At 39.1% G+C, this 14,437-nt stretch overlaps 1 protein-coding gene across 7 annotated transcripts in view; it reads left to right on the top strand.

Annotated features, from left to right (window-relative positions):
- The window catches only part of NCKAP5 (NCK associated protein 5), a 1,181,736-nt gene that overhangs the window by 989,327 nt on the left and 177,972 nt on the right, over window positions 1-14,437 (top strand). For all 7 annotated transcript variants that reach the window (XM_066233486.1, XM_066233488.1, XM_066233487.1 and 4 more), the window contains one exon: window positions 13,153-13,272. In XM_066233486.1, the coding sequence (XP_066089583.1) occupies window positions 13,153-13,272 (120 nt within the window). The remainder of the gene's footprint in view (window positions 1-13,152; window positions 13,273-14,437) is intronic.

A 14,437-nucleotide genomic window follows, 5' to 3' on the forward strand; every position in this document is an offset into this window, starting at 1 on the left:
TGCCCAATGTGGAAATCACAAATTTACATCCCTGACTCTCTTTTAATGTTCATCTGAGCAACAGCGTATTCTAAGCACCTGTAGTAATGTTCATTCTGTCCATAGTGGAAATGATTGCAAGTGAGGATGCCAAACAGAAAGTAATATGGAAATATCTTAAATAACAGTTTTATTGTTTTTTGTTAGGTATTATTTAATGTTTTTTTATTTTTATTTTAAAACTCTTTCTTATAACAATCTAGTTTTGTGTACCTCTTTTATTGTTCTTATTTAAGTATTAAATGCATGAAATAATAAACTACCTTTTGGTATATCATTTTCTTATACTGAAAATGGTCAGTAGGGCAGAGAACTGGTGTTAAATTATTTGAATCCCACCCCTGCACTGAGCCCTTCAGATCAGTGTGGTGTGTTTTGCCCTCACATTGAGCTGTAACTGCCTACTCTCTGTTTCCAACTGATAGTGACATTCAGATTGCAAGAAAAACACATCTGGCTGTGTTCTTGAAGTCCAACGCCATTATACTTTCTTACATAAGATTAAATTAAGTCAAATCTTCAGAATTATTTCCCACTGATAAGATTGTATATTGTGTCACCTTTTTTATTTCAGAAGACACAACCCTATATTTTCAGTAGGGACCTCCTTTTGAGGCCAGGGACATACCAGGGAGCCACAGAGAATGAAGGGCTGGGAGAGAAGACAAATGGCCCAGCACTTATTGGGAGTCACAATCCCAGATGAGGACTTCTAAACAGAGGAGAGTTATTTTATTTCTAGTGCTTTACTTGGGAAAGATAGCTTTTGTTTCACCTCCGTAACTGATGGGGTCAGAAGAGTAGCTCTTATACCCGCCCTAAACATGACATGTGCTGGTTTCTGTCAGTTTCCATTGTGGGCACAGAGGAAGCAGAGAGCCAGCTGCCAGTGCCCAGTGCAGTCAGAGAAATTGTTTCTCTTTCTCTCTCCCCATCTATCTGGTCTGGCTCTCTTTATCCATGTGTACATGGGCACACAGACCCAGTTCTGATGATAGATTCGTGGGATGAAAGCTGCCTGGTACTATCTACAGCTTGACTGAAGATAACGAGAATATTTAAAAGAACAAACAGGCAATTCTTTCACGTCTATGAATTTTCAGTTCAGCTCATTCTATTTGTCAGTGATGGTCAGACCTGTGTCACATTCCTAAAGCTTTCCACTTCCCTCTCTGCCTTGCGCTGGTCTAGATGAGCCAAGAGTGATGGCCGGTGCTCAAGGTCAACCAAGTGTGTTCCTGCTAATGAACTTTCTAAACCACCTTAATCCTAATGGCCATGGGAATGTGGGCACTTATACGGAAACTCTCTGTAGAACGTATTGATCTTTTTTCTTTATTTGCTTTTATTTTTCTTTTTTTACCCATCTCAAGAAATCTATCAAGTTATCCTCAGTTTGCTGCTAGAAGTTGCTGATGGTATTGCCTACAGCGCCTCTTGACCCTGGCGCACCCACCCCTGAGCACTGCTGTTCCCATGTCTCCCCCGCAAATGAGAAGGAGTGTCTCCCACCCAGCTGGTACTATTCATATTTATTTACCTCACAGTCAAGTTTTATTAATTACTTCATTAGCAGTAGTAAAAACAATCAGTGCTTGGGAGCAGGACATACTATTTACATGTTAAGAACAGACATTAGCACTAATGAGACTCAGGCAGAGGTTGAATTCTAAATAAACAAATTTAGCCTTTGAAGTTGAATCTTGCGGAGACCCCCAGAATGGCCTGTGCCAAACGGCATGTGCACAGATACCCGCTCTGGAGGCAGAGCGCCCCTGCGCCCCTGAGCAGGCTGGTGCGGGGCAGAGCTGCTGACTGGTGCTCTTCCTTGCTTACAGGGTCGTTTTTTTTTTTTTTTTAATTTTATTTATTTATTGTATTTACATAGATTCTAGTGTGTCCCCGAATGCATCCCTCCTCCCTCTTATTCCCCTCAACATCTCCCTTGCCCCCTTCCCGACAGCTCCCTCCCCCCTTCCCTTCAGGTTTAATTCCTTCCTCAGTTCACATCGTTCCTTGGATTCCTCAAATGAGTGAGGCCATATGATATTTTTCTTTCTCTGCCTGGCTTATTTCACTCAACATAATAGTTTCCAGGTCCCTCCATGTTGTTGCAAAATGTAATATTTCCTTCTTTATCACAGCCCCATGGTATTCCATTGTGTATATGTGCCGCTGCTTTTTAATCCCCTCGTCCACAGACGGACACTTGGGCTGTTTACAGATCTTAGCTATTGTAAACAATGCTGCCATAAACATGGGGGTGCATTTTTTTTTTAGTCAGTGATATGTTGTCCTTAGGATATATTCCTATATAAGTGGGATGGCTGGGTCAAAGGTAGTTCCATTTTTAATTTTTTGAGGAATCTCCATACTGTTTTCCACAGTGGCTGCACCAGTCTACATTCCCACCAGCAATGCAGGAGGGTTCCCTTTTCTCCACATCCTCACCATTTGTTAAAGAGGCTGTCTTTACTCCATTGTATGCTCTTACCTCCTTTGTCAAATATTAGTTGTCCATAAAGGTGTGGGTTTATTTCTGGGTTCTCTGTTCTGTTCCATTGAACTATATGTCTGTTCTTATACCAGTACCAAGCATTTTGAGTACAATGGCCTTGTAGTATCACTTGATATAAAAAAATGTGATATTACCCACTTTATTCTTCTTTTTCAAGATTGCTGAAGCTATTCCTGTTCTTTTTTGGTTCCATATAAATTTATGGAATATGTGTTCTATATCTTTGAAGTATGCCATTGGTATTTTAATAGGAATTGCACTGAATTTATCAATTGCTTTGGGTAATATAAACATTTTAATGATGTTTATTTTCCTAACCATGAACACGGTATATGCTTCCACTTGTATGTATCTTCCTTGATTTCTTTTATCAATGTTTTATAATTTTCTGAGTATGAGTCTTTAGCCTCCTTGGTTAAATTTACTCATAGGTACTTTATTTTTTTGGTTGCAATAGTGAAGGGGATTGTTTACTTAATTTCTCTTTATGACATTTCATTGTTGATATATAAAAATGCCACTGATTTCTGTGTATTACTTTTATATCCTGCCACCTTGCTGAATTCATGTACCAAGTCTAGTAGTTTTTTGACTGAGACTTTAGGGTTTTCTATATCAAATATCATATCATCTGCAAATAATGATAGTTTTGCTTCTTCTTTTCCAATTTGGATGCCTTTTATTTCTTTTTGTTGTCTGTTTGCTGTAGCTACATTGACTTCTAGTACAATGTTGTCTGTTTGCTGTAGCTACATTGACTTCTAGTACAATGTTGAATAAGAGTGGTGAAAGGGGGCACCCTCGCCTTGTTCCTGATCTTAAGGGGATTGCTTTTAATTTTTGCCAATTAACTATGATGTTGGTTGTGGGTTTGTCATAGATGGCCTTTATCATGTTGAGGTATGTTCCCTGTATTCCACATTGCTGAGAGTTTTGATCATAAATGGGTGTTGAATTTTTTATATAAATAAATTTTTATTAATTTTAATGGAGTGACATCAATAAATCAGGGTACATATATTCAAAGAAAACATGTCCAGGTTATCTTGTCGTTCAATTATGATGCATACCCATCACCCAAAGTCAGATTGTCCTCCGTCACCTTCTATCTAGTTTTCTTTGTGCTCCTCCCTCTCCCCCTCCCCCCTCTCTCCTTCCCTCTGCCCCCCCCGTAACCACCAAACTCTTGTCCATGTCTCTTCATCTCATTTTTATGTCCCACCAATGTATGGAATCATGCAGTTCTTGGTTTTTCCTGATTTACTTATTTTACTCTGTATAATGTTATCAAGATCCCACCATTTTGTTGTAAATGATCCGATGTCATCATTTCTTATGGCTGAGTAGTATTCCATAGTGTATATGTGCTACATCTTCTTTATCCAGTCTTCTATTTTTTTTACAGTGATTAAAGCCTTTAAGCAAACTCTTGGCCAATACAGCAAGAATCCATAAAAGAGTAGTGTCCTTAACATGTTCACCAAGTCCAAGTTGGCACCAACACTATTCCAAATTCCTGCAAATGCAACGCAACCCCAGTTCAGTCCATTAGGAGCTGTCTCAAAGAGCAGGAGTCCAGGAAAAGTCCACATCCAGGAAAAGTCCACATGGTACTGGAATTGTTGTCACAATTCTATACTTTGCAACTCATGCCCAAGTCCCAATGACCACTGTTTCTAGCTGGTAATGATTCAGGTAGACTGGAAAAGCCATCTGCATCATGTGTGGAGATGGAGCTTCTGTTCTCCTCTGCCTGGAGAGATGAGACCAGGTTGCTTTTCCCTGGAGCTCTGTGACTGTGGCTCAGTAAAGAGAACCTTGGGATACACTAAGCTGGGTGGCAAAGGTAGATTCATAATAGAAGTTGGCAAAAGGGGGAAAGAGAGCTATAAATTAGGAGTAGGTCCCAGCCTGAAATATGAGTGGGGCATTGAGGTAGTAGGAATAAAGGAAACACTATATATTAAACAAAGCAGCAGAAAATAGGACTATTAACACCTACAACAGAGATCTTCGAGGGAAGAATAAAAAACCTGACTATTCAGGCAAGACATAGTTAAGTGGCCCTTGTGCAAGTGAGATCAGTTTACCTGCTTCTTGGAAGAAATATTGTAGGCTCATCCACAGTGTCGTAGATGGGGCCGACAGTCCTGGGCACCTTCAGCCTTCAGTGACAAACCCCAGCATTCTGGGCAAAGTTAGGTCATAGGTGGCTGGAGCAGGGCTGGAAGAGACTGAACCCTCCCTTAGAGGAGCAAGGGAGAAGCCTACCTTCCAGTGTCCCTTTTTCCTCACAGCAAAGGCATGTAAATCTGGCAGGCTTTAGCTCAATGACCTTCCTATTCACTATTGAAGCAGGACCCAGGTGGAATCCTATGAGACCCCTTTGGGGTGTTGGAGCCTTTAAGGGCATATCCTAAAAGCTGGTAGTTCACCTGATCTCTATTGGGCCTTTTCTGCCTCTTGGTACCTTAAAAGCCATGCTCAGAAGATCTTGCTGAGGGGTTTGAGGATCCCCATGCACCTATATAAACCTTTTCCCTATGTCTGGAGCTATTTGTAAGAAGACAAAACAGTGTTATTAGCTGGATGAAATAAAAGAAGGTAGAAGTTTTCAGGAGAAAAAGATTTGGTGTCTCCTGTTCATCAGCATTCAAAAGAAATTTAAATTTTTTTAAGTAAAAAGCATGATATGGTAGACCCGTAGTTGTTCCAATATATGACTCCCCCCTTTTAAATTTTTTTAAATTGACCTTAAAATATTTACTGGGTACACTTTAATAATGCCTTGGCTTTAAAGATTGTAAGAAATACACATAATTCGAAAGGTTTGACAAAATACAGTAAATGCTTTTGCTCCATATGCAGGAGCATTGTCAGTTTAACCAGTTTAGGAAATCCAATAATAGAAAAATGCATATAGACAATGAGCTATAACATGCTTAGCAGCCTTTCCTGTTCTGACAGAGGTTACTATAAATCCAGAATATGTATCTACTATAACGTGGACATAGGACTGTTTGCCAAATGAAGGAATATGAGTAACATCCATTTGCCAAAGTTGTCCTGGTAGGAGTCCTTGAGGGTTAATTCCAAATGAAGGGAGAGATTGTAATATAAGACCCCTTGGACAGGATTTACCAATCTGCCATGCTGCTTCCCGAGAAAGTTGAAACTGTTTACACAGGGCTGCAGTGTTCTGGTGATGAATAGTATGAGACTGAATTGCTCGATCTGTCATGGTTGCTCCAAATAATTTTCTTTTGGGTAGCTTGATCAACAAGGACATTCCCTTGTGCTAAAGCTCCAGGGAGCATGGAGTGAGCTCGAGTATGTCCTATAAAACCTGGAGCTCTATGTTGACATACAAGTCTTTGAAGAAGGAGGAACTGCTAAAATATTTCATCAGCCTGACCTGTAGTGGCGCAGTGGATAAAGTGTCAACCTGGAAATGCTGAGGTCACAGGTTCGAAACCCTGGGCTTGCCTGGTCAAGGCACATATGGGAGTTGATCCTTCCAGCTCTTCCCCCCGTCTCTCTCTTCTCTCTTCTCTCTCTCTCTCCCTCTCTCTCTCTCTCCTCTCTAAAATGAATAAATAAAATAAAATAAATTAAAATATTTCATCAGCAGTTATCCTTAGACAGCAGTCTTTATAGTGGAAACAACCATACGTAAATATTTGCTGTCTGTATATAGACTAAAGGAGGAATATGGCAAATGCTAAAAAGCCATGATATTGGCATATAATTCTAGTCTTTGAGCTGATTTTAAGTTGACTGTTTCAGTATAAAGTTGTCCATTGATTTGCAAGAGCGATTTGCCATTTAGTGGAAGTTTCCCAGAGCCATTGTTGTTGATCCTTTGAAAAAGGAACAACAATAATTTTGAGGTTCAAAACCTATAAGCTGTAAGGGTTGCCTATGCCCCTTGATAATCCAGGAGGCAACAAGATCAAAATATGGAAGTGTATTCCATAGGCTATTAGATGGCTCAATGTGCCCAAGCTGTAGCTGCTCTTGTACCAATTGAGCAGCTCTGCTAAGTTTCTCCTGAGAAAGGGGCCATTGGTCTACCCATACAAGATTATCTGATTTCCAAGTAATTGGGTCTGCACAATGCATTATTGGGGTAGCAGGAGCTACCAAGACCCCTATGCTAAATTTTGATATCCTAATCCACACCTTTTGGTATTGGGTGCCACTTCTATGAGGGCGAGAATTCCTTGCTGTTCTTTCCCTAGTCCCTTAGTGGGCAAAAATCCCCGATCAAGCATCTGAGTACTGATTAAATCATTAGGACTGACAAGCAACACTCCATATTTTTCAAAACATCTCTACTCCACAAATTAACTGGCCATCCAGGGAGCACATAAGGCTTAAAAAAATCCAGAATGACCTTCTTAATCTTCCCAATGTAAATAACTAGAACTTTGTTGAGGGGATTTACTCTGCCTTATACCTTGTAATTCTGTGGCTGCTGCATGAATGGGCCAGGAAGGAGGCCAATGTAGCTTAGCAATAACAGATACATCAGCTCCAGTATCTAAAAGTCCTTTAAATTTATGCCCATGTATTGTTAGTTCCATTTCAGGGCATTCCTGACCCTATTTTTTTTAAATCCAATTGGCAAAATCAGAGGGGCCAAATCACCAATTTTCTTGGGGCCCCTTTTGCAGGATGTGGCCTGAGAAGCAGAATTAGCATCCTTATACTATTCTTCTAACTGCCTGAATTAGCCGTGAGACAAATTCTTTTTTTTTTAATTAATTTTAATGGGGTGACATTGATAAATCAGGGTACATATGTTCAGAGGGTGCTGGATTTTATCAAATGCTTTTTCTGCATCTATTGAAATTATCATGTGGTTTTTCTCCTTCCTTTTGTTTATGTGGTGAATCACGTTGATTGATTTGCGAATGTTGTACCATCCTTGCCTGCCCAGAATAAATCCCACTTGATCATGATGTATGATTTTTTTCATGTATTGCTGGATCCAGTTTGCTAATATTTTGTTGAGGATTTTAGCATCTAAATTCATCAGGGATATTGACCTATAATTTTCTTTTTTTGTGTTGTCTTTGCCTGGTTTTGGAATCAGAATTATGCTTTCCTCATAAAAGGAACTTGGAAGTGTTCCTTGCTCTTGAATTTTTTGAAATAACTTGAGAAGGATAGGAGTTAATTTTTCTTCAAATATTTGGTAGAATTCACCAGTGAAGCCATTGGGTCCCGGGTTTTGTTTTTTGGGATTTTTTTTTGATAACTGTTTCAATCTCATTTGTTGTAATTGGTCTGTTTAGGTTTTCTGATTCTTCCAGATTGATTTCTGGAGATTATATGTTTCAAGGAACTTGTCCATTTCACTTAGGTTGTTTAATTTTTTGGCGTACAGTTCTTCATAATGTTTTCTTACAATATTTTGTATTTCTGTTGTGTCAGTTATTATTTCTCCACTCTCATTTCTAAATTTATTTATTTGAGTCCTCTCTCTTTTTTTCTTGGTGAGTCTCATTAAAGGTTCATCAATCTTGTTTACCCATTCAAAGAACCAGGTCCAGGTTTCATTGATCCTCTGTATTGTTTATTTAGCCTCTATGTCAGCGGCTCTCAACCTGTGGGTTGCGACCCCAACGGGGTCACCTAAAGCCATCAGAAAATACATAATGCATATTAGGTATTTACATTCCAAATCATAACTGTAGCAAAATTACAATTATGAAGTAGCCATCAAAATTATTTTTTGGTTTGGGGTCACCGCAACATGAGGAACTATATTGCAGGGTCACGGCATTAGAAAGTTTGAGAACCACTGCTCTATGTCATTTGTTTCCACTCTGATCTTGATTATTTCCTTCCTTCTGCTACATCTGGGCTTTACTTGCTGTTCTTTTTCTAGTTCTTTTAGATGCAGGGTTAGGTTGTTTATTTAAGCTTTTTCTAGCTTCTTAAGAAATGCCTGTAGTGCTATGAACTTCCCTCTCAGTACTGCTTTTGCTGTGTCTCATAAATTTTGAGTTGTTGTATACTCATTATCATTCGTTTCTAGGAATTTTTTCATTTCTTCTTTGATTTCATTGTTAACCCATCTTTTATTTAATAACATGCTATTTAGTTTCCAAATGTTTGAGTATTTTTCAGTTTTTTCTATTGTGGTTGATTTCTAGTTTCATGCCATTGTTATCTGAGAAAATGCTTGATATGATTTCAATCTTCTTAAATTTGTTGAGACCATTTTTGTGCCCTAACATGTGGTCTATCCTAGAGAATGTACCTACCATGAGCACTTAAAAAGAATGTATACTCTGTTTCTTTAGGGTGAAAGGCTCTGAAGATATCTATTAAATCAAGTTGATCTAGTATGTCCTTTAAGTCTGCTGTTTTTTTGTTAATTTTCTTTCTTGAGGATCTATCTAGTGATGTTCATGCAGTATTGAAATCCCCCACTATTATAATATTGCTGTTGATCTCGCCCTTTATATCCATCAAAGTCTACTTTATATATTTAGGTGCTCCTATATTAGGTACGTAGACATTTATAATGGTTATATCTTCTTATTGGATTGCTCCCTTTATCATTATGTAGTGACCTTCTTTATCTCTTACTACAGCCTTTGTTTTAAAATCCATTTTGTCTGATATAAGTAATGCTACCCCAGCTTTTTTTTAAATTTTCATTTGCATGAAATATTTTTTCTATCCTTTTACCTTTAGTCTATGTGTATCCTTTGTTTTGAGGTGTGTCTCTTGTAGACAGCATATGTATGGGTCCTGTTTTCTTATCCATGCAGCTACTCTATGTCTTTTGATTAGATCATTTCATCCATTTACATTTAAGGTTATTATTTATATGTAGTTGTTTATTGCCATTTTATTCTTTAAAGCTATATTCCTCTTTTGCTATATTCATTTCCCCCTTTGTTCTGTTTATATTAGGCCCCTTAGCATTTCTTGCAACATTGGTTTGGTTTTAGTGACATCTTTGAGTTTTTTTTTTTTATCTGGGAAGCTTTTTATTTCTCCTTCAATTTTAAACAATAGCCTTGCTGGATAAAGTAGTCTTGGTGGTAGGTTCTTGTTCTGCATTACTTTGAATATTTCTTTCTTTTATTTTTATTTATTTTATTTTTTTATTTTTCTGAAGTTGGAAACAGGGAGGCAGTCAGACAGACTCCCGCATGCACCTGACCGGGGTCCACCCAGCATGCCCACCAGGGGGCGATGATCTGCCCATCTGGGGCATTGCTCTGTTGCAACCTGAGCCATTCTAGCGCCTGAAGCAGAGTCCATAGAGCCATCCTCAGCACCCAGGCCAACTTTGCTTCATTGGAGCCTTGGCTGCAGGAGAGGAAGAGAGAGACAGAGAGGAAGGAAAGGGGGAGGGGTGGAGAAGCAGATGGGCACTTCTCCTGTGTGCCCTGGCTGGGAATGAGAGAGGAAGGAGAGGGGGAGGAGTGGAGAAGCAGATAGGCGCTTCTCCTTTGTGCCCTGGCTGGTAATCAAACTGCTGCACGCCAGGCCGATGCTCTACCACTGAGCCAACCAGCCAGGGCCTTTGAATATTTCTTACCATTCCCTTCTGACCTCAAGTGTTCCTGTTGAGAAGTCAAATATCATCCTTATGGGGGCTCCTTTGTAGGTGATAGTCTTTTTTTCTCTAGCAGCTTTTAATATTTTCTCTTTATATCTTAGCTTTGCTACTTTAATTATGTGTCTTAGTGTGGATTTCTTTGAGTTTTTCTTTAATGGAGTTCTCTGTGTTTCTTGAACTTGTGTTACTTTTTCCTGCATCAGTTTAGGGAAGTTTCAGGTATGATTTGATTGAACAAGGTTTTTATCCCTTACTCTTTCTCTTTTTTTCAGGAATTCCTATGATGCAGATGTTGTTTCTCTTTAGGATGTCACAGAGCTCTCTTAGAGTTTCCTCAGATTTTTTTATTCTTTTTTCTTTTTGCTGCTTCTCTTCCATGTTTTCATTTATCTTGTCTTCTAAATCGCTGATTTGATACTCTATTTCATTCAGCCTGTTTTTAATTGCTTCTACTGTAGTCTTCATTTCAGATATTGTAACTTGTCATTTATGACTGGTTCTTCTTTATTATTTCAATGTCCTTTTTAATACTTGTTATTTCTTTATTTATGTGCTCACTATGACCATCCATTATTGTTCTAAGATCTTTCAGCATTCTAATAATCATTATTTTAAACTGCATCCAGTAGTTTGCTTATATTTGTCTCACTCAGCTGATTTTCTGGGTGTTTCTCTTGTTGGTTCATTTGGATTACACTTCTTTGTCTTCCCATTTTGTCTGTGTTACCCTGGACTTCCCTGGCTGGGGCCTGGGGCAGGTCAGTGGGGGTCACTGCCTGTGACTGGTTCTTATCCACCTTTTGGTGGCTACAGGTGATCCAGATCCTGTGGCTGCCTCTACTGGGTCCAGGTGCCATTGTAAATATCAGCTGCACTCCTAGGTTTGCTTTTATCTACTCTTTTTCTTGAAGAGATTAGTTTAAATTTCAAGTTCCCCTAAAATTCGCTTTCTGTTGTCTTTTATTGCTAGCTACTTGTTGGGCTCAGTACTGTAATTCAGTGATTAAGTACGGTATTAGATGTGGCCTATTTCTTAGCCTCAGGTATCATTCTATCCAGACATTTTAGCTCTAGTTTTGTGGCCTGTCTACCAGGCCACCACCACTGTTGCTGCCCAGGGCTTTTGGGCTCAGGTGCTGCTGGCTCCAGCCCACCTCCATGACCTGCTTACAGGGTCTTAAGTAAAGTCTGTATCTGCCCTGTGTTGAAATATGTAGGCAGACAAACTAAAAGTGTTGAGAACTTTCACTCTCTTTATTATGCCATCACTAGAGGATAGAATTCATCATTGTCATTCCCTTTAACAAAATAATTGTGGAAGTGTATTTAGCTCCTGGTATATGTGTGCTGTGGTAGGGGATAGAATAAGAGTATAGGAACAATATGCTTGTGCTGTTGTTAATTTGAGTATTTTCTTAAGTCTGCCTTTTGAGGAATGTACCATCTAATTGACAAGATAAAAATAGCATATGCTTGCCTGACCAGGTGGTGGCACAGTGAATAGAGTGTCAACCTGGGATGCTGAAAACCCAGGTTTGAAACCCTGAGGTTACCAGTTTGAGCATGGGCTCAACTGCTTGAGTGCAGTATTGCCAGATTGAGTGTAGAATCATTGACATGACCCTATGTTTGCTAACTGGAGCCCAAGGCCACTAGCTGAGCAAGAGGTCACTGGCTCAGCTGGAGTCCCCCCCCCATCAAGGCACATATGAGAAGCAATCAGTGAACAACTGAAGTGCCACAACTACAAGTTGATGCTTCGCATCTTGCTCCCTTGTAGTCTGTCTGTCTGTCTCTCTCTTTAAGAAAAGAGAGTTTCATATGCTAAAAGTCATATAAGAGGCATTGAAGGCTTGCTGGAGTTCAGAAAAGAGAGCAGTCTTTGAGGGACACAGATAAAGTGTCAGTGAGGTGCTAGATGGAATTTGGATTGGGTGTCATTCAGAGAGCCAGACTTGTACTGGAGAAAGAGGTGGATGAGTAGGAAAAGTGATTATGGCAAATGGAGGGGGGTGATGGGAATACAGAGAGTTCTAGAGAACAAAAGACAAACCCCTATTCTTTGTGTGGTAAGAACAGAAGACTTTTTTTAAAAAAATCATGAAATGGTGAAAGGTGAAGTTCAAAATGTAGAAAGGAGTTAGTTTTCTGAAGAATCTTGAAATGGGGACTTATTCTAGTCTTTCTTAAACCCCATCAAAGAGGGTATAGACATTTAAGTACTGTAAGTACCTTTATCACAAGTCAGTTTGGGAGGCCGTCCCTTGGTGAGAGTCTAGGGACCCCATATGCTCCTGTGTGAAAGCTCCGAAAAGGTCTCTGTGGTGTTTGAACTTTTCCAGAGAGCGGCTCCCAATGGATGGCAAGATATGAGTTACTTTACTTCTCCAGCACTAAGACCAAAATGCCCCCAAAGATTTAGAAGTCCTCTAGTTCAGAGGATGGGCAAGTTTCAAGTGGCCTTTTAAAGTCTTTGCCTCGGAGCTGCCTCGCTCCCACTAAATGCATCACTGGCTCCATCTGCCACAGCACTGAGAACTTCGGCTCGTCCCCACAAACGACAAGGAAAGGCTCCATCAAAAGTGATTGTTTCTTTAGTTCATCAAATCTCTATTCACTGCAAAAACATTATTGTCCTTGTGGTTTGTGCTTTATGATTGTTTTTATGAAGACAACGAACAGGCAAAATTTATAGATGGAAACTTAAATTGACTTTATATCGCACTAAGATTTACCATCTTCAAAAATAGCATGCTAGATTAATGCATTTCTGATTTCAAGGTGCTTTTGTAAAAAAAAAAAAAAAAAAAAAAAAGTCTTCCTGGCACACAATAATTCTATCAGACAATGGGCTGTGTAAGAAAACATTGTGTGATTTATTGCTGAGGCATTTGAAGAACAAGAATATTATTTTCTACTAATGTGTCTGGAATATTAGATAAAATATATTTATAATATGCTAAGGTATCTTTCAGTTATAGAATTTTTTTCTTTCCGTGTGTTGTAGGATCTAAGGGAGGAATGTGTCAAGTTGAAAACAAGAGTGTTTGATTTGGAACAGCAGAATCGGACGTTAAGTACCCTATTCCAACAGCGACTCAGACCCACTTCTGATCTGCTCCTCCAGGTATGTGCTATCATGGAAAATAATCTTTGCTACTGAGCTGCTATTGACAAGAAGTTACTTAAATCCAAAAGTCATCAATATCTCCCTGGGCAAGGCATTTAACGTCAGAACCTGGATTATTTCCCATCTCAAGGGATATCATTAAAACTGAATATTTTTCAAATTTCTAAGTTTTCTAAAGCTACAATTAGATAAAAAATGCATCCACAAATAATAAATGCTGAAAGGGAGAATTGGAAGTTGCCCTCTAGTAAACTAAGTAAAATCAAGGAACCAAGTCAAAAAATAATTGATTACTTGGGGGACCAGTATTGGTCTTGTACTCCATAATGAGCAAGGAGGACTTTTGTTTTATGTAATGACTGCAGTTTGTATTTCTCCTCTCTTTCTCTCTCTCTCTCCCTCACAAACACACACATGCATGTGTACACATTCCTCATAACACAATACTTCATATATTATGCCTCAGTGTTTACAGATTCTCTCTGTGTAAGTGTTCCCACTGAACTTTCTTTATTTTTTTTTTTTAGCATGCAATGTTGTAGAAAGTCAAACTATCAGCTGATCCTGATAAATTTCTAGAGAATATATCTGATTGCAGGAAACACATGATTTAGCAAAGGGGGCTGGAGAGCTGATCTTTGCTGGTTTTTATTTTCCTTTTTTTTAACCTATTAATATATATGCTTTCTCAAACTCTGTGAGCTGTTTGCTCAGAGCATTCCAAGGCTTGGCTTGCAAAGTCTATGTGGGGTTTCACAGGGGCGATGTACAATTAATGTACAAAGAATAACCCCCAGCTACCTGGTCTAATTGGCTGAGAGAAAGGGAAGACAGAGGATCCTCTCTAAGCTACACTGTCCGGCACTGTAGCCACCAGCCACATGGCACTATGGAAACTGAAAATTAAATTAAGCTAAAATAAAGTTTCTATGTCAAACTGACCACATTTTAAGTGTTGAAAAGCCACATATTATTGGTAGCTACCCCATTAGATGGTGTAAATGTAGAACATTTCCATCATCTTAGAAAGCTCTACAGGACAGCACTTTTCTAGATGGTTGAGGCAGTATTGGTAATTTACTCTCTGAACTTTGGCATGAACATCTTTCCCTGACTCCTCAGGGAAATAATGAAAAATTGCAGTTCATTTAAGAGAAAGAAA

Source organism: Saccopteryx bilineata, chromosome 5 (genome assembly GCF_036850765.1).
Source record: "Saccopteryx bilineata isolate mSacBil1 chromosome 5, mSacBil1_pri_phased_curated, whole genome shotgun sequence".
Classification (NCBI taxonomy): Eukaryota; Metazoa; Chordata; class Mammalia; order Chiroptera; family Emballonuridae; genus Saccopteryx; species Saccopteryx bilineata.